The 25,689-nt window shown below is 38.0% G+C and overlaps 2 protein-coding genes across 2 annotated transcripts; both read right to left on the reverse strand.

The window, feature by feature from the left end:
• Positions 1 to 1,192: 1,192 nt before the first annotated feature.
• LOC119773345 (ubiquitin carboxyl-terminal hydrolase 21-like) lies at positions 1,193 to 15,935 on the reverse strand. Its single transcript, XM_038270310.1, has 6 exons — positions 15,904 to 15,935; positions 15,710 to 15,812; positions 15,502 to 15,617; positions 15,234 to 15,304; positions 15,008 to 15,133; positions 1,193 to 1,345 (listed from the first exon to the last, which is right to left on the reverse strand). Exons 1-6 carry the CDS (start codon positions 15,911 to 15,913, stop codon positions 1,193 to 1,195), a joined length of 579 nt encoding a protein of 192 aa, XP_038126238.1. The 5' UTR covers positions 15,914 to 15,935.
• Positions 15,936 to 21,373: 5,438 nt separating this feature from the next.
• Positions 21,374 to 24,741, reverse strand: LOC119773322 (potential E3 ubiquitin-protein ligase ariadne-2-like). Its single transcript, XM_038270276.1, has 4 exons — positions 24,552 to 24,741; positions 24,297 to 24,397; positions 22,070 to 22,225; positions 21,374 to 21,968 (listed from the first exon to the last, which is right to left on the reverse strand). Exons 1-4 carry the CDS (start codon positions 24,631 to 24,633, stop codon positions 21,522 to 21,524), a joined length of 786 nt encoding a protein of 261 aa, XP_038126204.1. The 5' UTR covers positions 24,634 to 24,741; the 3' UTR covers positions 21,374 to 21,521.
• Positions 24,742 to 25,689: the final 948 nt, after the last annotated feature.

Consider the following 25,689-nt stretch of genomic DNA (forward strand, 5'->3'; position numbering starts at 1 on the left):
TTTCTAAATTGATCACACGATCACCTCTATTCCCGCACCGTATAATAACTAATTGAATATAGCTTTGTGTTGTGATACAAGGTTAATACAAATAATTCAGAAACCATGATGATTAGCAGCAAATGCTCCATAGAATTTGATAATCTGGTCATTTTCAGTAAATTTACCAATCGAATCCATTACCTTGGATCAACCTGATTCCTAAAGCAATACAGCTCTTTTATGCAGTAGAGAAAAACTAACAACCAATGTTAGAAAATACCTGAGTAAGTGGGCTGTTCTATCGTTTTGTTTTTTTAGGTAGACTAGATTCTGTAAGATTTTTATTTCTAGTTTTAGTGACACGATCCACATTCAAAAACATCTTGAAAAGTTAATATCTGAATATATGTCGCAAAATTTAAATCGTCAATGATACGATTAAAAATAAGGATTTTGTTATAACAGTCTAATTCAACCTTGATTACAGTGTTGAATTTGGAATTCACAGCATTTGCTATCCAGCTGTATCTGCATGTTCAAAGACCACAGAGCTCCATGTCAAACATATGGCAAAGCATGACCAGTTTAGAGGACTGCTTCTCAAGGTTTTTTGTCTCAGGCAGGAGTTTCATAAAGCCGTGACTTAAGTATTGGTAGTCTTGAATTAACTTTCCTGTTTTGCCTTGTTTATGAATAAATGTGTTATGGACAAACTAGGGCAAAAAAGGGCCTTACAATGGTTATGTAATTCAAAACAGGAGTTTGATAAAGCTGTTAAAAGCACAGTAGCATTAATTCAACAATATATTGTTTTAGCAGTCAACCTAGGTTTTTATTGTACATATGTTTATGGTGATAGTTTTGTGACCAGCATGCAAGTACAAGAACTCTGGTAGGATTTTATTTGCCATACACAGCCGCATCTTTTTCTAGCCCTGCCTCCATCCGTGGCAAAAAAAAAAGATAAAACAGAAAAAAGCACATTTGATCAAACATCAGCATGTTATGTACATACATTTTGACATTCAAAGTATTTTATTGCTGAAAGACCAATCAGACCGGTAGAAAAGAGCCCTTTGCTAAAGAAACAGTTAAACATCATGCAATGAATTAATGTAACTGAATATTACTTGAGCTGTTTGGGCTTAAGTGGTTTTCAATTTAAAATTTCCAACAATTAGGCCATGTGGTTATATTCAAATCATAGATGTCATGGCCCTGATTGTGAAGGTCCAGTGATATCAGTGGTGTCCCTAAGCCCATTGATGCTCTGCTCTGACAGAGGATAGTCCACTGATGGAATATCTATTCCTGTCATGTTTGGCTCATGGACAGTGATGTCATCATCCTCATCCTGTATGTCCTAGGAACAAATCATAAGTGATGGTGGAGTAAATACCAAAATAACTTTAAAGGGAAAATAATTATAAATAAACTGATAAAGATCACCAACAATCAAATCAGAAATGTAAGGCTTTATTGTGACTTATGTGATCTTTATATGTAGATTGTGCAAGTATACATTGTAGGCCAAATACCCATGAGGGGCATATCTGCCTAAAAGTTGCCTTTGCCATTTTCTAGCTCTGCTTGTTGGGGAGCAGGAAGTGGTTCCTGGAGGAGTCCTCCTGTCCATAGCTGTTGTTGAGGGAGATTTTGCTTTTTCCTTAAATGATGATAATCCAAGCCCAACTTATAGGGATCCAAATCTGCTTTCAGACGTGGGAGAAAAACACATTAAGAACAAAACATCTGGATTGCGTCACAAGGATCTAGAAGTATTTCCTCTTCTAGACTGTGAAGGGTTTTACCATAAACAATCGAAACACACATCCAGATGTCCCGCCACAAGCGCTCCACTCTGTACAAGAGAAAAATGCATAGGATGAGTAAAAATAAGGTTATCAGGAAATGCCCAATGCGAAAGATTAAAATACCTTTTGTTCCGAACACTTTTTCCAGACAGGAAACTTCCATTTCCACAGCCTCTGACAGCAAACATGCATCTTGTGATGCCAACATTTTCCACTTCATGGTCTCCTTGCACTCTGAAATGTAGACAAGTTATCAGTATAGAGGGACAGATATTTTGAATTATATAAATTCAGCAGTAGATGCAATGCATGAACATTTTTAATTTCTAAGAAAAACAAAATAATTTGATGGCATATAAAAAATGTACAATGTTTTATTTTTTCATGCTCATATTGGAGTGGCTCATAAAAATATTTTAATCCAACTGTTTAAAGTGCAAAGACTGATTGTAAATGTTGAACTAACCAACAACTTGTTAAAAAATCTAGTAACCATTGGTGTGAACAATATGCAAACTAACACAGCGTAATGAAGATGTGTGGTTGCATTGGATAACCCATAATTCAACAATACAATATTTCAGAGGGAGAGAGTTAACACGGCACCCAAATATAAGGAGTTGGCAAATTAATTTTGTAGAGTATTTGATTGACATGAGTTATCTATTTTCAAAATGTGCAGTGTGTTTGACATATGCTGCTGTCTTGTAGACGACCAATGTATGCAAAAATATACTAAAATGCATTATCAAATTTCTATTGCTGAAGGCCATGAAAAATAAATTATTCATAGCAATCTCACCTCAGCAGATTGCCATACTTTTGTGTAGACTCCTGGAAGAAACCAAATGCAGTGGACACTTTGTTGTTGGGAGCAACTAAATACAGTATCTGCAGCACAGAAATTGGATTTTAAATATGTTAAATGAATACATATAGAGAATATTGATACAACAGAAGAAATTGGAAATATTTATGTACATCTGAAGAAATTACACCATAATATTTGATCATTTGAAAGACATCCATCCTTCTGTCTTGAAATAGTAACCGTCTTGAAACTAGATAAAGTGCTAGTTTATAGCATTTGTAGTCATAAAATTGTTGAAATTTTGACCCATGAATCGTGTTTGGTACAGTATTTATTTGTGACTTTGGTGCGGTTCTCAAATCACCTTTGACATTGGCCAAAAAATTACGTTTATTTCTCAAAAAAATTTGTATAAATACCAAAACACAATGACTTAATTGCAAAATCCTCTCTCGTTCTTTAAACTAGTAGTTCGTTTTGAAACCCGCAGCACACGAGCAATCCCGCGTTCATCCTTGTTTAAAATAAATGCTTTGAACTTTCCCACTGCCTGTCTTGCCCTGAATTTTGGGTCTAACGTTCTGAGTTAATTAACACAATAGAACAGGGGTCTTCAACATTTTCCAGGCAAAGGACCCCCAAACCGGGCTGGGACTGGGAACGATTTTTCGGCCTTGGCATGTTTCCATCTACACCGCCCCACTTAAAATACTCAAACATAAATTCGCCAAGTATAAGAGGAACATCGTACTTTGGTTTAAAGAAAGCATTTTAGTTTTATTATAATTTAGATTTTGCAAGGATTTTACAGTTTGAAGAAATAGAAAATTACACTATATGCCAATGAAGGCCTATTTATACTGCATGCATCACATAGATAGTTAATATTGTATTACTTCTTGAGCTCTTTGAGTTATTTACTGTCATAGGTAGGTGCTTCGGCCAGAGAGTGTTGAGGCTGGTATTATTTAAGGAGGGCTGGCCCTCGCACGCTGAAATTAGGACCAAATGCCCAGTATCAAAGATTACTATTCCGAGTCTGCCCCAAACTGATTGGGAGATGGAGCGGGGACCCCCTAATATTATATATATGGTATGAAATAGTGTTATATTAAACTGGTCCTATAGTCACTCTATTACATATGGAGTAATTTAACACAAGTAATTTTGCCCTGGGATTATTAAAGTATTTCTGATTCTGATTCCTTGTTGATGGGACAGGTGTTGTGAATGAAACGGTGCCCAGCTTGAAAGAGATCCTGTGTGTCGCTTAATGTGTGCATTGATGACTGAAAGACATCTTCTGCCTCCATTTATCTGTTTATTACAGTGTGTTGAATTCATGTTAATGTGGATTTAAAGACATTTCAATTAGTGGAAAATATCACAGAGGGGAATATTTAAAAAAAAGTCTAATCAACTGGAACTTTCATGACCCCCATGCAGTACCTCCGTGGACCCCCCAGGGGTCGCAGACCCCCTGTTGAAGACCTCCGCTCTAGAAGGTTGTAATGTTGTAAACTATGCATAAAGACAAGATCAGTGGTACAACATTCATAAAGTTTAGTTTTTCTTTTACTGTAAATTTTTTAAGACTATGTCATTATGATACAAACAAGAAAACACTGCTGCATGACTGTGTAGGACAACGATTGTGACAAAATGATTTAAGTTTGGACAAGTAGTTTTGAGAATTTGAATTTTATTCTAAGAAAAGCAAATAAAAAGCCAATAAGATAACCTTTAATAGGAAACATTTAATAGTCTAGGACAAATGTCTGATATGAGAAGAATGTCCTAACTAAACAGCTATAAGCTGTCAGTAATAAGGAAAACACATACTTTTCTGGAATGGCCATCTAGTCCTCCAAATATCACCAGACAATATCTGTAAAGAGAAAATAAGAAATCACACTGAAGGATAATTGATTTTAATAATGTATTGCATGATTAAGATTATGTTGACAAGACGATTTTACTACACCTTTTGATTTTATGATTAGTGTCTATGTGAAGCAGGTGAAGAGAACCGGGAACCGAATAAGTTCTTCTGGCAACACATCCAAGTCCTGCCATTCTTTTCACCACACCACCAGAGTCGAAACGATGCATTGATGTTGAAACTCTGTTCCACTGTACATGGTGGCCCATGAATTGGAGAATCCCTTTTGTCACCCCAAACCAAATATTAGGAATTATGGCTTTTATGGGCCAGAATAAACTGTCCAGCTCTTCATCAGTCAGGGTGCTATAACACTGCTTTATTGGGATCCCATTTTCATGCAAACACCTATTCACTGTCTTTAGAGATATACACAGAATGGGTGGAACTTCTGATACTGAAAAGGATATTTTTGGAGAAGTCTGAAGTTGCTGAGAAGGTACCATATACTTTGGCTGCTCAAGTTCTTCCTGTGAGAGAGGTAGATGGGAAGGAATGAAATCCTCTGCATGTTCCCCATTAACAAGAGCTGCCAGCACAGCAGGTCCATGAACTACATCAAAAGGCATCTGAAAATGATTCATGGGTGATCTGAAGAGAAGGACGTCATGGTTTACAAGAAACTGGGGACAGTTCATATCAAGAGGTGGTCGCTGGATGACCTGGGCAAATTTTGAAATAGGTAGATGCAGAGAGCCCCTTTTTAGCTGATCCTGTCATGGAATAAAGAATAAATAAAAAAGTATATAATTTGAAATGAGAGACATATTGTGTTAAGATGTGTAAAAGGTATCAATAGACTTTGAGACTATCAATGGCAGCATAAAGTAGCAGCCATTGGAATGACCCACTCCTTCTCCTGGACGTGCATATTTTTTTACTCTGACTCCACCCTTTCACTGAATTACAGGGTCTGGAGATGTCTTTTTTCTTCTGATCTTAATGTCCACAAATCATAACAGAAAAGATATTTCAGTATAAAGATTGATGTTTAAAAAGTGGACCAGTCAAGGACCCATCAAGAAAAGTGGGGACATTTTGAATGGCTACTATTGTAATTGCAAAGAAAACTTCTATTTGCTTTGTGTGAATTTCTAAAGCCAACAGAAAATAAGATATGAGTCATTATAAAATGCTTTTCTTGGCTGCTTATGTGATCTCGTTGCACGTGTTGTTCACTTTCCTGTAAACAATGTTATTTCTAGTATTTAGGCTGATATGTTAAGGTTGTACAATTTCAAAAAACTAAACCTTTAATATATAGAAGAGTCAATGATAACTAAGTGCCTTTTATATACAATATTTGCTCTGCATGTGTTAGAACAGCAACAAAGTCATGTTAAAAATAGCAAACAATAAAAGAGGGGTAATCCAGACCTGGCTTAAATGAAGAGGATGCGGTTTTCTTTTTTTTTTTTTCTTTCCGGTTTTCTACTCCTGATGATACCGGTAACTTTATCCAAAGAGCGATCCATAGGGAAAAAGATGGAGCAACTTTCCTGTTTTGTCAAATATGACAGATACTTTAAAGAGCCAATCTAACATTCTTTGTGGAATCTGGCTTATGGAGAATGACAGCATTGCCGACCTGAATTATACTGTGGTGCGCTATGACAGAGACCCCAAATGCACGGGCAAAGCACTGGAGGTGGATTATGCATGTTTGTGGCAAACAGCCGGGTATCCAATGTAATGGTATGTGAAGCTGACTGCTTTAACCACTCTGAGATCCTGACTTTGTCATTCTATGTACTTTTATCTTCCTACGGATGTTGGACAGGTTCTGCTCTGTGTAGCTGGTCCAGTTAGGCTCTAGCAGTCGAGTGCATAACTGACAGCTATAATGAGGTATAGTGTCAATCCGCTGAGAACCCGGCTTTTCTTATTGGGGATTTTAATTGCTGTGATGTTTCTAGTTATCTGCCTAACTTGGATCAATATGTGACCTGCTCTACATGGAATAATAAGATTCTGTACAAATGTTTTGGTAATATTGATGATGCTCATGTGGTCAGGTGCTGTCCACCTCTTGACCAATCAGATCTCTCTATCTCTCCTCTCTCTACTGTGACCAAAAAACTAATTTTAAATATGTGGAGAGTAATTGTGAGCACAAAGTCTACCCAGGAATGAAGGAGGGCTGGGTTTATTCCAAGAATAACTAAACCTTGTTATCATTTAACTAAAAAATCTAATTTGCATACATTACACAACTTACAAGGTTTGTTCAGGAAAGACTTAAAGGTTTATTTGCGTCTCGCTGCTGGTTTGCTAAACATCCTGATGCTGATGTACGTTTATACACAGCATGGAAAAATAATTTACTGCATACTAATGACAGGTTTAACTGTTGTATTAGCTGAAAAAAGTCCCCCACTCATGCTTACCTTTTTCTTCACTTAAAAATCTGGAGATTAGCGGGTGTTTTGCCAATTTCAGGAATGAAAGACTGGGAGAGGGATTTATCAGATTAGGGGCAAAATAGACTGGAACAGGATTTGGGATAATGTTATGGAAGCATCAAAAACCCTAATCATCAATATATACCCTTGAAGTTCTGTAACATAGCATACCTAACACCTAAAATTACACATCAAATGGCATTAACTTAGAGACCCATATTGCTTATTTTGCTTCTAGGGAACCTTGGGCTCTTTTCCACATGTTGTATGGGAATGTCAGGGGATTTTTGGAGTTATGGGAAAAGGAAATTAACACAACAGCAGAGCTAACAGGGGTACAGATACAACTGGAACCAGCTATAAACCTTCTGAATGATGAACCCCAGCTCTCGCTCGGAGGGGAAAAACACATAAAATCTAGTTGGCAGGTCTGACAGTGGCAAAGAAAATAGATGTTTAGGCTGGAAACCTCCCCATGACTCACTGGCTTCAAAGCTTCTTTAAGGAATCAACAGCAAGTGTAAAAAAAAGCTATGTTACAGCATAGAATCTGATATCTGACCTAACAGATAAATGATAGATGTCCAATATCTCACAAATAGTTTATGTTCTCGAGCTTTAGCTTAATAAGTCATTAAACATCCAACTTAAAAGTATTGACTTATTTAATGAAGAATACAAATGTAGCCAGTTTGCTCATGACATGGTGATATTGTTCAAAACTAAAAACATTATAAGGAGAGCCCTTCACGTTTTCTAAATGTTCTCACTTGCTTCTAGTTTATAAGCAAATGTGAAAAGAAAGTGAACTCCTACCACTTTATTCCTGCCAGGATGTCACCATAGAAAAAATCTTGTAAAATCTCAAGTCACTTATCTAGGCATCACAGTACATGCTGATGGAACTAATCTATAATTGTTAACAGCGAGTACATTCACTTTGCATTTGGAGTGGTTCTTATCTGGAACACAGTGTAATATTTTAACACTGTATGGCTGGAGCCAGTGAAGTCTCCAAGTGTACCAACATATGTATGATGTGATGATGTTTCAGGCTTTGTGTATAAAATGCTTCTTTAACCGTTATTCGGGCCTGTGCTGACTCTGATGAAGCGAGTCTAATCATACCGTCGTATCAGTGCAGTTCTTTAAAACTCGTCATGTTTTCTAGTCACTTAATACATAAACCTTATAAAGCGTTATTTAAAGTGTTTGCTCTCAGGAAAGTATCTGGGAAATAATTTCAGTGAATGGTGAAGTTTGTACCTAGACCCAAAATGCAGGAGCTGAGGCAGAGATGAGTTGTCACAGATATACAGCAGCCATTGATTTGAGTGGGAACAGGAACACAGAGAATGAACAAGAAGAAAACAAATGGGAAGGCAGGTGACACTAAGGGACAATGGAGAGTAACTGGGAAATATAGCCTAAAGATAGCTCTAAAAAATGAACGACCGAAAATAAAACTAGAGCAAAGGCTAAAAAGATTGCTGAATAGGATATAACCAAAAAGATAACCCTTTAACAGTGAAAACAGAATAACCTAACTGAAAACCCAAAGTGAAGCTAAACTGAACGAAAAATCCCAAAATGGCAGATCATAAAAGAGAAAGCTTAAAGAGGTAAACACAGACATTTTCCTTACACAACCTTGTTGCTCAAGACTGTCTTGTGCTCTTAAATGTCATTGGCACAGAAAAACCTGCAATGTAATGTTGTTATACTGTAACCTCCTCTGTTGTTAGCACTCTCTCGTCTCCTTGCGTTTGTAGTTTTGTACTTACTGCTATACCTCTTAATTTAACACTTTATGCAACTGAATTCCCTCCTAGAATCTGTGTCATTGCAGATGTCAATAAAGTTTAAAAGAAAAAATCATTACTAAGAAAAGGCAACACAAGGGCAGAATTAATTCGGAAAGACCATCATGGCAATAATAACAACCCACAGTAATCCAAAAACAAGTGCGAAAAAAACCCCGCAAAGCCTTGTTGACCAAATTACTGTAAATTATGCTGCTATCTGAATTCACCTCAATCAGTTTATTTACTCTGGCCTGGTCATCATCTTCCTGTTTTCTATTATCTTCTTCTCCTTTATCTCTTGAAACAGTGTCTGAAATGTAAATAAGAAGAAATTTACAACATGGACCTAGTTAAATTCATTGTAAAGTCTGTTTTCTTCTTACCCTTCTTCCTGTAAAATAGAAGATAGGCGCTCTGGGTTCTTGTGAAGACAGAATTAATTTTAGTTTATTAAAAAACAAATAAATGGAAGAACAAAACAAAGGGTACTTACTTCTCATATTTCTCTGGTTGGAACGTCTGGTTTTTAAGCTGTCATAAAAGAAACAACTAGATGTCACTTGATATAACAACATTAAATGTCGACTTTGTAATAAGAAAAGCTTTCTTTTAGGACAATCATTCTCACCATTTTAACACAGGAATTATTGAACTCAAACCACCTGTCTTCATCCCGAGGCTTGATTCTTGCTGTATAATGTCCATCTTTCAGATTCCCAAAGTGTTCCACCAACGCGTACAGTTCATATGTCTGATTCTGATCAATGAAAAACACATTTATCTGAAAATTGAAATGGACATTGACAACAATAAAAGTATACTTAAGCATACCCCAGGTACGTTGATGGTGTAGTAAAGGTCAACAACACGGCTGTCTTTCATGTATGACCTGCCTTGGTATAAAAACCTCTTCAGCAGCAGCAGCAAAACCTCTGGATGATGCTTTAGTTCATGTTTCTGCATGAAACATAGCATCATACATGCCTTTAACACCATATATTTACATAAATAATACAAGTATTTACTAAAATTAAACACTGTGTGAGTGTGTGCGTGAATGGTTATTTTTGCCCTGTGATGGAGTGGCGACCAGTCCGGGGTGTACCCCGCCTCTCACCCGTAGACAGCTGGAGATAGGCACCAGCAACCCTCGTGACCCCGCTTGGGATTAAGCATGTCAGAAAATGGATGCATGTATTGAAAAACACTGTGTGAAAATATTGAAGCAACATCTAAAGAAATCAGACTGAAAGTGAGAGCTAGTCGAACAGTGATCCTGTTCATAATGTCAAAATTAGCCAGAGAGTAAAATAGAGACAACAAAGTCAATGTTTATTTGTATATCTACTTTTTTTCATCTTTTGACTTGGTTACAATGCTATTCCTGAGCTATTCAAAAACATGAGCATCATCTGAGCAGCAGCTCCTCCCTCTCTGGCCATAGCAAATCTCAGTAGCTGCATTTACCTGCTCCCTCCAAGAAGATCCCACCTTGAATGTAGTGTCCCTGCCCAGTGAACAGCATGCCTGCTTACTCAGACCAGTGATAAGAGATGTGAAGAAACACAAGCTGATTTCTGCTCAAAGTTAAGGTGAAGTGGCTGTTAAAGCAACTTCTTTGAGCAGCAACAGCTAGCATTTGTTGTTTTAACTGGTGTCTTAATAGTCAAAATGTGCTTTTTAGTTGAGTGAGAGGTGTCATAATTTGTTCCACCTACTTAAAAAGGAGCTTAATCCACAGAAGTGGTTTGACATGGGGGCATCATGAAATGTGTGGCACCCACACAGTGAGAGATGGTGTATTTTTGAAACTCTGCAGTGTCAAAGTAAATATTTAATCTTATAACTATAGTTTACTTTGGAAGGATTAAAAGAAAAAAGCATGATATAGGACCTTAGCGATGGTGAATACAAAAGGCCTGTGGTCTTCAAGGAATGGGTTTCCATTGCCGAGCAGCTGCATCCCAGCCATACATAACCAGTTGCAATATATTGGATGCAGTAGTGTAAAACAAATTGCCAATGGGCTCCAAAGCAGTAAAGATGTGTTCTCTGGAGTTAAAAACCACACTTCTCTATCTGGAAATCTGATGGATGAGTCTGGGTTTGGTGGTTGCCAGGAGAACGGCACTTGTCAGAATACTTTGTGCAAAATATAAAGTTTGGTGGAGGGGGATTATGGTCTGGGGATATATGTATGAAGGAGCTGGGCCTGGCCCCTTAGCTCCAGTGAAAGGAACTCTGAACACTTCATCATACCAAGATATTTTGGACAATTGAATGCTCTCAACTTTGTGCAAAGAGTTTGGAGCTGGCCCCTTCCTCTTCCAACATGACTGCACCGGAGCACAAAGCAAGGTCTATAAGGACATTGATTGGAATTCTTCAGTGGATAAACTTGACTGGCCTGTACAGAGTCCTGACCTCAAACCTACAGAACATTGTTGGGATGAATTACAGCCGAGACTACAGGCAAAGCCTTATCATCTAACATCAGTGTAGGACCTCACAAATGTGCTTCTGAAAGAGCGGTCTATATATACACTATATTGCCAAAAGTATTTGCTCACCTGCCTTGACTCACATATGAGCTTAAGTGACATCCCGTTCCTAATCCATAGGGTTCAATATGACGTCGGTCCACCCTTTGCAGCTAGAACAGCTTCAACTCTTCTGGGAAGGCTGTCCACAAGGTTTAGGAGTGTGTTTATGGGAATTTTTGACCATTCTTCCAGAAGCGCATTTGTGAGGTCGCACACTGATGTTGGACGAGAAGGCCTGGCTCTCAGTCTCCGCTCTAATTCATCCCAAAGGTGTTCTATCGGGTTGAGGTCAGGACTCTGTGCAGGCCAGTCAAGTTCATCCACACCAGACTCTGTCATCCATGTCTTTATGGACCTTGCTTTGTGCACTGGTGCACAGTCATGTTGGAAGAGGAAGGGGCCAGCTCCAAACTGTTCCCACAAAGTTGGGAGCATGGAATTGTCCAAAATGTCTTGGTATGCTGAAGCATTCAGAGTTCCTTTCACTGGAACTAAGGGGCCAAGCCCAGCTCCTGAAAAACAACCCCACACCATAATCCCCCCTCCACCAAACTTTACACTTGGCACAATGCAGTCAGACAAGTACCGTTCTCCTGGCAACCGCCAAACCCAGACCCGTCCATCAGATTGCCAGATGGAGAAGCGCGATTCGTCACTCCAGAGAACGCGTCTCCACTGCTCTAGAGTCCAGTGGCGGCGTGCTTTACACCACCGCATCCGACGCTTTGCATTGCACTTGGTGATGTATGGCTTGGATGCAGCTGCTCGCCCATGGAAACCCATTCCATGAAGCTCTCTGCGCACTGTTCTTGAGCTACATGAAGTTTGGAGGTCTGTAGTGATTGACTCTGCAGAAAGTTGGCGACCTCTTCGCACTATGCGCGTCAGCATCCGCTGACCCCGCTCCGTCAGTTTACGTGGCCTACCACTTCGTGGCTGAGTTGCTGTCGTTCCCAAACACTTCCATTTTCTTATAATACAGCTGACAGTTGACTGTGGAATATTTAGGAGCGAGGAAATTTCACGACTGGATTTGTTGCACAGGTGGCATCCTATCACAGTTCCACGCTGGAATTCACTGAGCTCCTGAGAGCGACCCATTCTTTCACAAATGTTTGTAAAAACAGTCTGCATGCCTAGGTGCTTGAATTTATACACCTGTGGCCATGGAAGTGATTGGAACACCTGATTCCAATAATTTGGATGGGTGAGCAAATACTTTTGGCAATATAGTGTATATATATATATATATATATATATATATATCTATATATCTATATATATATATATATATATATGTGAGTCAAGGCAGGTGAGATAATACCTTTGGCAATATAGTCTATGTATTTATCTGTGGTACGATGCACCTTCTTGGTGACTGGGGAGAGAAACGTGATGGTGAGAAAACCTTTAAAAATTGCCTATGCTTTGATTAAGGATTTGAGCTTCCTTTTTATGAATTGACAAATCTTTCAGAATAGTAATGGTTCATCAGTACAAGCACTAGTTACACTGTGATATTGGATGCTTATAATGTCATCCATCTATTTTACATAACCTTGAACATCTGAGAAGACTTAATCTGGCTTCACTTCTACACCTTAGGATAAAAAGTGTCAAAATTAAATAAATAAATACAGCATTAAATAAATAATTAAATGTGTCAATAATTAATTAAATGTGGAATTAAATAAATACATAAATAAAATATGTCTTCATTTTATTAAAACAATATATATAATTATTTCAGTGCAGTGCATCGAAATCATTAAAAGAATCTGTCAAACTCACCCATCAAAGTTAGGGGGCAGGGTTAACGCGAATCGAGTCGCCACCTACTGTATAAGGCCCCGTCCACACGAAGCCGAACCCTGGCCTAAACGCACAAATTTTTCACCAAACCAGCCTCTCGTCCACACGAAGCCGGCGTTTCGGGGGTCTGTAAACGATCTTTTTTTTTATTCAGCCTTCAGAGTAGGAAGATTTTGAAACGCCGTTTTCGCGTTTCCATCTTTAAGCTCTAACCGCATTTTTTTTTTTTTACACGCATGCGTCATAGCGTCGACTCTAAACACGCATGCGTGGCACAGTATCACAACAACAATGGCGCCGTACTGTGTTGAATGGTTGCTGCTCATGCTACTCACCCTGCTGTCGGGCTTACAACAGAATCTTCTTCTTCTGGAATATCTCCAGGAAGAACAGAGCAATATCGACGACATAGTTCAGCACCTGAATTTGACTTAACGACGAAAATGGACCCGCAGGGCAACCATGTATAAATATTAGTGTGCATGCCCAACATTTCGTCGCTTATTTTTGCTTTGGCACCACAGCACCACTTACAGGCCTGGCATACATTTTGCAGCGTTTTCATGCATTCGTGTGGACGATCACATTTATTTTACATCTCCGTCTTTACGACAAACGTTTTGGAAAATATCAGCGTTTCGTGTTCGTTTTGACTTCGTGTGGACGGGGCCTAAGAGTATGTCCACAACCTGTGGATTACAGTCTCTGTAATCGCCTTAATGTGCAGGGTGACCAATCAGGTGTTAGATAACCGCCCCCTAACTGTGATGGGTGAGTTTGACAGATTCTTTTAATGGTTTTGATGCATTGCGACACAGGACCATGAAATAATTAAATGCACACTGAAATAATTATATATATTTTTTTAATAAAATGAAGACGTATTGTATTAAATTAATGACATATTTATATATTTAATTCATTATTTATTTAATGAATTACACATTTAATTAATTGTTTATCGCTGTATTTATTTATTTAATTGTGGCACTTTATGTTAGTGACGTGGTTTTAATTAATGAATGACACATTTATTTATTTAATTCCACATTTAATGAATTATTGACACATTTAATTATTTATTTAAGGCTGTATTTATTTATTTAATTTTGGCACTTTTTATCCTTCATACTTACAGCTGTATTGTCGTTTTTTTTCCCCCAAAATGTGCCTCTCTGCCAGGTTTCTTAAGTACAAAATTTTAGGACCGGTTTTTTGTGTGTGTGCAATCTTGACAAATAAGAGCCTTGATCATTGTCGCTCAGAAACTTTGTAAGCAACAAGGAAATGGTGTTATACTGGATATTGTAATACATTTCTTAATCTCAAAAAAAATCTGTGATTATGTTTGGTGTTTAACAAAAATAAATTACTGTGGAAATCATAGCTGACCTAAATACAGGGAATGATGTTTGTATCTTTGTATATGGTTTATGTATTTATATGGTTTCATATGTACAGGTCAATGGGGTCTGAATATTTTTTATAAAGTTGTCAAAATCTCTTTCTTCAATTAATGCCCATTTTATTAAGTATTCAATTTCTATTCAAATATTTGACTCCTTGTAAAAAGGCACTTATACAAAGCTAGTTTCCATTTACTTACATCAGTGGTGTCATGTTTATCTCCACACTTATCACAGTACAGCTGGTCCTCTCCATCAAATTTTGCATCCTTTAAAAACTCGTTAATGGCGTCCTCCTGAAAAAGCACTTGTATTACTTACACTGACTTTGAAAAGGTTGTTTTTTTACCAGGAGCTATCAGATAAAACATTCTGCCAACTCTGGCTATTACAAATATATTATCATAAATCATTGACTAGTCCAGGTCACACTTATGACTGGAGTTTGTTCTGGAATAAAATGGTTTCGAGTTTGCAGATTGTTTCTCACCACACTGTAGTTTTGATCACTAGAATCCATCAGTGGAAGAGAAAGATACCAAAATGGTGCATCTTCTTCAGTATGTGCAGAACATCCACCACAGACAGTCCTGTGGGTCAGGTGTCCTTTAAATACCTGAAAGCACATTTTGATAGAAAACAAGCATCTATACTTAATGCAGATTCTCTAATTCGGTCTCCATCCTGATCTCACAGTGATTTGATGAATCATTTACCTTTGATGCTTCATCACTGACCATAGATAAAATCTTCTCAAAGTATTGACCAGCATCATACTGTTCATTCACTGGGAGAATAGAGGAACAATTATCTATGAAACACAGCATCTTTATAATAATTATAATGAATCGTACTGTTCATTTTATTTTCTCTAAAGCTTTTCAGGCTTTGTGCTGCTGCTTATACATTTTAATATCCCAGTTCTAATTTATCTCCCTAATCCAGAAACAAGCTCATCATTCTTTAATGCATTTTATAATTTACCTCTTTCTATCCCCAGCTTCCTTGTTACGTCTCTGGTTTCTGATGTTCTTTCCTTTAAACTTTCAAACAAACTATGCAGTTGAACATCAATGCGATCTTTATGGTCTATAGGACATCTGTTAATAAAAAGTTGTCAGAGATACAGAGGCTACCATAAAATAAAGAAGATGTTGTAACATAAAAAATGGTGTTTGATTGATTCACCAACCTTTCTACAGCCTCTCTGAACTCCTTGGTCATAAACAGAACCTGCAGAATACTGTTCAGGTAGCATGTTGCTCCTTGGTTCCTCAACCCATAGTACTTAATGTCTGTGGGACATTCAGATATAAAACATCTGTACATTAATGATAGAAGATGGTCATTCCCATCTTTACTGGAAGGTCGGCATGAAAGTCTTACCTTGTTTCATACTGAATCATTCAAGACTGCACCGATTTTCTTCACAGTGCAGAAAGAATTTCTATTGTAGAACAACCGCTGATATAGAGAGTAAAAGCCACTCCTAGGACTGCAGAGAGAGGGAGGGAGTAAACAAAATGCTTTCTCTTTTGTTTTCTTATTAGAATACTTTATCCAGCAAATGTTATGGTTCTTCCCATTTGTTGTGACTCTGAGTTTTCAGTTTTCTGTTATCAGTTGTTTTGTTTGTTGATTTATTTTCCATCATATTAGAGCATTCTTTTGTTACTCTCTGTTGCCCCATTGTGCTTGTTTTTTTCCCCTTGGATTCCTTCTTGCCAGTTCTACCCACACCTGCTCCTTATTCAGCTCATTAGTCCATCCTTTGTTCTGTTCCCCTTAAATACTCCACGTCTGCAGTCACTCAGTGCTGGTCCCTTGTCGTCACTGTTATTGTCTTCTCACCTCGTCTCTCCCTGGCTCTCCTTCATGCTCGTTTTCCCCGGATGTCTCCATGGTTTTTGGTTTGTTTAACATTTTAAGTTGGATTTTTGGATTGGTGCCTCTGTTTTTGCCTGTGTTCTTCAATTAAATCTGTCAGAACTCATCTCTGCTTCACTCGTCTCAGCATCTGGGTCCTCAAGCAACCTCACCACCCATATTTGACAGGAGGAACCAGCCAAGATGGACCTAGCAGAGTCAAACATTGCAGGAAGCATGACAGACTTTCTGAAGAACTGTCGGATCACTCTGGATAAGATTGCCACTCACAGGTTCAGGGTTTCATGAGTCCAACAGCGAGTTCAGGCAGAAACATTTCGATGGAAACAGGTAGGCTCAGTAGTTGAGAGGCAGAACAAGACATGATATCAGGAAAACTAAAGAACTTAAAACTACCTCCCTCCACTGAGCCAAAACAGGAACAGTGCACATTCAGTGGATAAGAGCCAGGACATGATCAGGAAACAAGACAACTCTAAAAACCCTCCCTCGCCACTGGCCTTGTAGAACGAGAACACGTACTATGGAAAACCGCAATGATCACCGACTCAAACTAAAAAATAATGATCTGGCCACGATAGCTGAGCTATATATAAAGCAGACGGAGCAGGTGGATAAGATGAGTGACAATTAGTAAACGGGCAGTGTTAGGAAGGTTTTTGTCTTGTGTACCCCCTTGGCAATTTTATCATATAAGGAGTACCCCTTGGGCCAAACGTGTAGATTATTTTCTAAATAATATTTAATTAAGAATATTTAATTTCTTTAACTTGAATATTTAATGCTCAGACACGTAATTGTTTTCAATTAGAATAAAAAATGTGCTGTCTTCCTGCTCTCACTTGCAGAGAAGTGGTGCAGGTGCACAGCACTGATATCCACTTAAGTTATCATGTAAATGTTGATTAGAAAGTTTTCTTTTTATCTATTTGGTTGATAAAATATAGGTTTATTTTGCAGTTGGGTTGTTGCAGAGCAGCCCAATTTATTGTATTTCTTTATCTGGGAGGTAAAATATTAAATGTTTTATGTACCCCTTGCAATGCATTGGTGGACCACTGGGGGCACTAGTACCCTTGCTTGGGAATCCCTGATCTAGGCACAATAAGGCACAGTGTGCAATGTGCAAAAGTATCTCAGAATGCATTGGATGTTGAACCTTAAAGTAGATCGGTCATTCCAGCAGAAGACCACCATCAGCTAACCCTTCTTTTATCCTTGGGATCAATTTGACCCCAGTCAAAGTTCCCCATCTTTGATTAAATATCTAACATATTTTATGACCTTTCCTGATTTAACAAAGAGATACGGAAAGATTCAAGAATGAGGAATTTTTTAGTGTCCTGTATAAATATTGTACACAATTCACCTTTACTACCATAAACTCTTTATCTGATTTAGGGCAGGGAGTTTTTATGCTCTGTCCAGAACAGTGGATTAAAGCAGGGAGGTGTTTTTTTGGACAAGCAGAGAATCGCCAAGTCCTGCTGGGAAATGAAAACAGTATCTACATAAATGTTATCTGCGGACTCAAGTATCTACCATAAATATGCTCTAAATTGCCCTGCTAAATGGCTGGACTGTTTTTGAAACTATTGAAACACGGTAAACCGAAATCAGCTGATAAGCAAATCTTAACTGACTGTGGAAACTTCACTATGTACTTTAGTTGCCTCCAACCTGTATCTCCTTATTCTGGAAGCTTGACTACCAAATAAAATGCAAAATGTACTCTCATGTGGAATACTGATTTTAAATCAGTGATCAACAATCCAAATCACATTTAATTTAGTCCATGTAGGACACTTCTGAAAGAGTTACTAGTTTAATATGAGCTTAATACTTGGGTCAGGTTGTAATCTATGAACAAGATACATTAATGGGTAGCAGCTCTTGAAACACTGACTCCAGCTTCTGTCGAAACCTTTAGAATCTCATCAAATATCCTAATTATTTTAAAAACTATTTTTCCACTGTAAGAAAAAGAAGCATATATATATATATATATATATATATATATATATATATATATATATATATATATATATATATATATATATATATAGATAGATAGATAGATATATCTATCTATATATATATAGATATATATAAAGATATATATATATATAGATATAGATATATGCATACATCTATCTATCTATCTATCTATCTATCTACACATATCTCTCTCTCTCTCTCTATATATATATATATATATATATATATATATATATATATATATATATATATATATATATACACTATATTGCCAAAAGTATTTGCTCACCCATCCAAATTATTGGAATCAGGTGTTCCAATCACTTCCATGGCCACAGGTGTATAAATTCAAGCACCTAGGCATGCAGACTGTTTTTACAAACATTTGTGAAAGAATGGGTCGCTCTCAGGAGCTCAGTGAATTCCAGCGTGGAACTGTGATAGGATGCCACCTGTGCAACAAATCCAGTCGTGAAATTTCCTCGCTCCTAAATATTCCACAGTCAACTGTCAGCTGTATTATAAGAAAATGGAAGTGTTTGGGAACGACAGCAACTCAGCCACGAAGTGGTAGGCCACGTAAACTGACGGAGCGGGGTCAGCGGATGCTGACGCGCATAGTGCGAAGAGGTCGCCAACTTTCTGCAGAGTCAATCACTACAGACCTCCAAACTTCATGTGGCCTTCAGATTAGCTCAAGAACAGTGCGCAGAGAGCTTCATGGAATGGGTTTCCATGGTCGAGCAGCTGCATCCAAGCCATACATCACCAAGTGCAATGCAAAGCGTCGGATGCGGTGGTGTAAAGCACGCCGCCACTGGACTCTAGAGCAGTGGAGACGCGTTCTCTGGAGTGACGAATCGCGCTTCTCCATCTGGCAATCTGATGGACGGGTCTGGGTTTGGCGGTTGCCAGGAGAACGGTACTTGTCTGACTGCATTGTGCCAAGTGTAAAGTTTGGTGGAGGGGGGATTATGGTGTGGGGTTGTTTTTCAGGAGCTGGGCTTGGCCCCTTAGTTCCAGTGAAAGGAACTCTGAATGCTTCAGCATACCAAGACATTTTGGACAATTCCATGCTCCCAACTTTGTGGGAACAGTTTGGAGCTGGCCCCTTCCTCTTCCAACATGACTGTGCGCCAGTGCACAAAGCAAGGTCCATAAAGACATGGATGACAGAGTCTGGTGTGGATGAACTTGACTGGCCTGCACAGAGTCCTGACCTCAACCCGATAGAACACCTTTGGGATGAATTAGAGCGGAGACTGAGAGCCAGGCCTTCTCGTCCAACATCAGTGTGCGACCTCACAAATGCGCTTCTGGAAGAATGGTCAAAAATTCCCATAAACACACTCCTAAACCTTGTGGACAGCCTTCCCAGAAGAGTTGAAGCTGTTCTAGCTGCAAAGGGTGGACCGACGTCATATTGAACCCTATGGATTAGGAACGGGATGTCACTTAAGCTCATATGTGAGTCAAGGCAGGTGAGCAAATACTTTTGGCAATATAGTGTATATATATATATATATATATATATATATATATATATATATATATATACCGTATATATATATATACATATATATGTATATATGCTTCTTTTTCTATCACAATTCTTATTTTCACAAAAAATAACCAACACTTTAATTTCCACAATAAGGCTCTTTTAGACAAAGATTTCAACAGTTTACAGAGGATAAAAAATATATAAAGCAACACAGTTTAAAAACAAAGAGGAAACACTAAAAGAAATGTTATAACTCGAGGCTCAGGAACAAGCTGCATAAGATGGAGTGAGCCATTGGGTCTTTAGCCTAGCTTTAAAAATCTCCACAAACCAATCCTGCCGAATAGCTTGAGGGAGATTTTTCCATAGCACAAAAGGAAACAGAGAGCTCCCCAACAGGTGTTTTTAGCTTTAGTAACTTTTAAAGCACTAGTACCAAGAGCCCACAGGTGCAGAAAGTTGGAGGAATAGGAAGGCGTCAGACTATTTAGACCCTTACAGTGGAGAAGCAAGACCTAAAAATTTGCTTGAATCTGACAAGTCAGCCAATAAATCGATGTCAGTTTGGAATAATATGAAAGGCAGAGAAAGCAGAATAAAGCATTAGCCTCACTACATGCAGCTAAACTAGGTCCTGGAAAAAGTGTACTGTCTCCATCTGTCTGACCGATGATTAATTTTGATGTTCAGCTTATCAGTTCCGAATGATTTCACCTCCAGCTTCTCTTGGTAAGTTTGCTTTAAGGGACTTCAGTCAATCTTTCTTCCATCATTTCTGTCTTTCTCTCCAATCGTCTCCCAACTTCCTCAACTCGACATGTCAATCAGCCGCACCACGACTGTGACGCAGCTTCCTGTCACCTTAGAGCACAGCTCTCCTGCTCCCAGAGCTATCCTATTCTTTTGCATTGCAGAGGAGCTACTGCGAATGTAAAACTTCTAACGAGAGTCTATGGCCAAAGATTTTTGTTCCCCAGAGCGGAAATACGTCACCAATCCGACAACGACAGAAAACAGCTTTACTTGTCATTAAACATTAGATATTTATCTGGTACGGCTAAAAAACATATTAATATATTTTGAAATATTTTAATTTTATAATTTAATTTTATGGGTTTTTTTAATATCTAAATCAATGTCATTTGGTGGGTGCACCCTAGCTCCCTCTATTGGCCAGCCACCGCTAGTATGAACACTGAAATGTATCGATAAGATCCCCCACATTGAAATAAATGCTAAAATCTCTTTTTACAATGTTCCTAAGAAGATTTAGTAAAAGAAAGTTTTTCCAACATCTTTTTAGACTCATAAAGTAGTGCATTATATCAAACCAACACCCAAGTTCCTGCATGTTATGGATAAAACAATAACCTACAAAGAGATAAAGAATAAGATTAAAATCACATTTTGAACAATATTTTTTCATTGAATAAACAAAAGATAAATTGACATTTTGCTGCATCAACAATAATTTAATAGTACAGGATTACAAGAGGCAAATACCATAAAAGAAATATCAAATAACACAGAACAGCTCCTTATTATTGAAATAAATTAGTTAAACATCAGTGTGTGTCCCAGCTTTAACTTCAGGGAAACTGTAAAGAACAAAATCCTAATAAGACTCTGTGTGCCACACAGGTATAGATTTCTGTCTAGGAGCAATGCCGCTGCAGAACATTGCTGCATCACATTCATTAGTGCTCTTTAGGCAGCTAAAACAAAATTCCATGTGACATCGAGGACATGAAACATTTTCACATCCTATCCCGGTGTGCTGGATCAGTGAGCCACAGGTTGGACAGGCACGGACAGACGGACACCCTTTGGCTCCATCCTCAGTCTGAATTTGGATTTCTGGACACTCTCTCAGGGTTTTCAGGGCAGAATTGTGGCAATCATCATTTTCACAGCGGTCGGATCGGGGCTGTTTACCTTTCCACTCCCTCAAACACTGCCAGCAGAATGCAAAGATGCATCCTGTTTTTGCTGAGCACACTTTGCAGTGAACGTAAAGGTTTAAGCTGCTCCCTCTGGTCACAGGAGACATGCATCCAGGACACTGTCAGGATAGATAATGTGTGGGGGTGAAATAAAAACAGAGGGATTTGCAAACAGATTCAAACTCAATGGCAGCTTTTGTGTCATTAAACAGATACTTACAAACTTGGAGTTAGGATTTCTAGCAGCAGCGTTCTGGGCCATGGTTTCCTCGAAGTATTTCCTTTCTTCAGGAGTCAGGAGGGCCATTTTACAGACCTCTTCGTAAGTCCATACAGCATCACAGCCAGACTGACCGCAAACAAACCTGCTTTCGCCCTTTATATAAACAGTCAGAGAAATGTTAAGGATTAAATAATAATATCACCATAAATAACATGGATATAATGTATGGTGTGGTATGATTAAACTGGCAACTTCACTGTTTTTATATGTATAAAATGTTAGTCTGAAAATAAAAAAAATTGAATTTATGCAACTACATAGGCTTATGTGCAATAGAAGTAAAACAAAGTGCACTAAGTGATAAACACAGACACATTGTTAAATGTAACAGCACTGTGGTAAATTAAAAAAATCTATGTGTGTCCTGTTGGAAGGAATCCATTTTGGTGCATTGGAAGTCAGGTAAACTCAATTTAAAAGTGAGCAATCTTTAAACAGCCAGTTTATATCATCAATTAAGCTAAAAAAGTATGCATAAGTTAAACATAACCAAGACAACTTTCACTTTTTTCATAGAAAATGTGTCATTTTTAATCATCCTTGAATTGTTTCTATATCTTAAATGAAGTAAACCAGTGGTAAATTCAATTGATTGGACGCCAGAGTGTTGTCCAGTTTTGGGTACTCTAGCAAAACTGAGATTAGTTGAGTCTAACCTGAGCCTTATGTTGTTTTTGTCTTTGCTCTTTGGCAGGAAGTCTTCCTGTGTAACTGGATACCTGGACCTTCTCCCCTGGAAGGATTTACTGAGTTCAAACTGAGCAGGGGAAATCATCCACATGAGCTGTTCAAGTTCCCATTGGAAAGCCTAGTGACAGTCTACTCTCCATTACTCCGGGTCCAACGTATGTCTACCTGTCCGCTCTCCAACGAGTTCCCTCTTCTCTGTATCATCCCATACAGACTGGGTTCAAGGATTGACAAGAGCCCCATCAAATGTGAGTCCCATTCCAGCTTAATTCAAGCCGCAGCCTCATTTTCCACAGTCCCTGAACTGATCTCTGTGATCTCCCCTTCAGACTTTCCAGTTCCGGTTCACCAGTTCACTGAGTTCCAGATCCAACCTCCGTTCACATTGCTATATACAGTATAAACCTGTTAAACTTTACCCCGTGTTCTCTGAGTGGTTTTTCTGCATGTGGGTCAGATTCCTTAAACAGATCATGACACATCCTTTCACTTCAGCATGTTGGTGGCACCATTATAGTATGGGGGTACAGCAGGAACTGACAGATTGGACAGGAAAGAGGAATGCAGCAATGTACAGACAGAGCAGGATGAAGACCCATTCCAGAGCACTCAGTGACCTCATATTGAGGAAATAATCAAAAACCACAGCCAAGATCTCACAGGAGTAGCTTTAGAAACATCAAGCGCTTACATAAGGGAGTATTAATACACTCCTGATGCTCTGTAATTATTTAATAGAGAAGAAAAACTAGAAAAAAAATTATAATTTGTTTTTATATATTATTCAGCATTATCTGTAGGTTTAAAACGTGGGGGGGGGGGCTCCTTGGGCAGTGTTGTTAAGGGTGCCATGGCATAGCAAGGTTTATAACCTCTGATTTAAGGGTATCATACGGAAGAGGATTAGGGCCACTGGAAAAAAAAAAATGTACTGATTTTTTTATTTTATTTAAGTTTAGTATGGGAAAAGTCAGAATTCTGACTTTTTTCTCAGAATTCTGACTTTAATCTCAGAATTCTGACTTCTTTCTCAGAATTCTGACTTTTTTCTCAGAATTCTGACTTTAATCTCAGAATTCTGACTTCTTTCTCAGAATTCTGACTTTAATCTCAGAATTCTGACTGTATTCAGATAATAAAAAGAAGTCAGAATTCTGAGATTAAAGTCAGAATTCTGAGAAAAAAGTCAGAATTCTGACTTTTTTCTCATATTAAACTGAAATAAAATTTAAAAATCAGCTAACTTTTTTTTTCAGTGGCCCTAATCCTCTTCCATGGTATCATGATTTAAAATGTATTGAAAATACAAATTCCATAGTTTACAATCAAATGTGATTTTATGGTTTTGTATGATTTTTTGTTTTTTTTTACTTTACTTTTTATGTGCCAACTAACCATTTAGTAGTAAAGATCTTTGTAACATTTTAATTCGGGTTCTTTGTTTGCTTTCAGTGTGAGCTTGCTGCTCTGTTACCTTTTCCATCAAATGTTTGCACCACTTTGTGAGAGACATCGGGGTCACCACATGTCCACAGGACATCCGAGCTCTTGGAGATGCAAAACCTTCACATAAAACTATAGAAACAAATTTAATGAGATCATCCAAGATGCTGTAAAACAGGCTGGCTTAAACTCAAGGTAACATTTATCGAAGAAGCTAAGATAGACGGAGGCAGATTGTCCAGCTCCAGCCCTGCAATGGCTTGATAAATTAAAATAAGCCACTTACAGTCAAACTGATCCTCTTCATTCACAAAGAGGATCGTCGTATCCCTCAGATTATAACACTTTATTTTAGCTGCAGCGCTCATCTTGGGAGTTTTCTTGTTTTCTCCGTCGATGCAGGAAACTATCAGCTTGTAATTCAATGTAGGAAACTTTCGATTTCGAGTGGAATAAGTCACGTGCCTTTCCTTCTGTCGGAAAGCTCTTGATGCAAACACTCGTGTCAAAATGTGCACTGCGAGAAAAATGACGCAGCTGCAAGATTGCGCAACACACCAGCCATATAACTAACTTCTGACCCTGCGGGATAACCGGTTTTGGATGAATTTATGGACGGTATTTAAAAATACAGTGAAAAAAACATGACCACATGAGGATAAATATGTTCATCTTGAATGGTCGCACTTTGCATTAATAAATGGTTAAAGCAAATTTGCTGTGCGCTAATAAAAATTAACTATCACAATTTTGTAGAAGTTTTCCTTTATTTATTTTGAATGTTAGAAACAAGAACAGAGAAAGTTCCAAGTGCAAAACACATCACTCATATTTATTGTTATTTAGACATCGTATCACCTCTATAATTTTGGATGCATCTCAATGTTGTTGAAATATTTATAACTGATCAGTGAAAATGAACCTTTCACAAGTGTGTCTAGAACATCACCTTAGATATTATCTAAAAATGATTTGTTTAGAACAGTTTAAAAAGGCAGAATAATTCAACATTAGAAACAGAAACATAAAAAACACAAATTCTGTGGGGATTCTGATATAACATCTTATATATTTTAGAAAATAAATATGTAAACTCTTTTGAAGATTGAAGTAAATGTTTTAAACTCATTTCCAAAGGGGGAAACTGAACACTAGGTTATGTAGAGTAAAAAAAAAACTCAAAGCATTCAAATGTGCATAAAACTTGGAGCATAGGTCCAGTGCTTGGTGATCACAACTGAAAGGGGTGAGGTTTAAGTTCCATAAAGAGAATTCCTTCCGTGTCTTTGGAGATATTGCATATTAACATGTAGGCCTATCAAAATCGATCATGGCTAATTTCTGTCTTTAGTCTTTTTACCTCACTTTTCTCATCTTTAAATATCTCTTTTGAAACTAACTTGAAGGTCTTTGGCAAGCAGGGA

This window comes from Cyprinodon tularosa, unplaced genomic scaffold (assembly GCF_016077235.1).
Source record: "Cyprinodon tularosa strain WSP-4 unplaced genomic scaffold, ASM1607723v1 ctg76, whole genome shotgun sequence".
Lineage (NCBI taxonomy): Eukaryota > Metazoa > Chordata > Actinopteri > Cyprinodontiformes > Cyprinodontidae > Cyprinodon > Cyprinodon tularosa.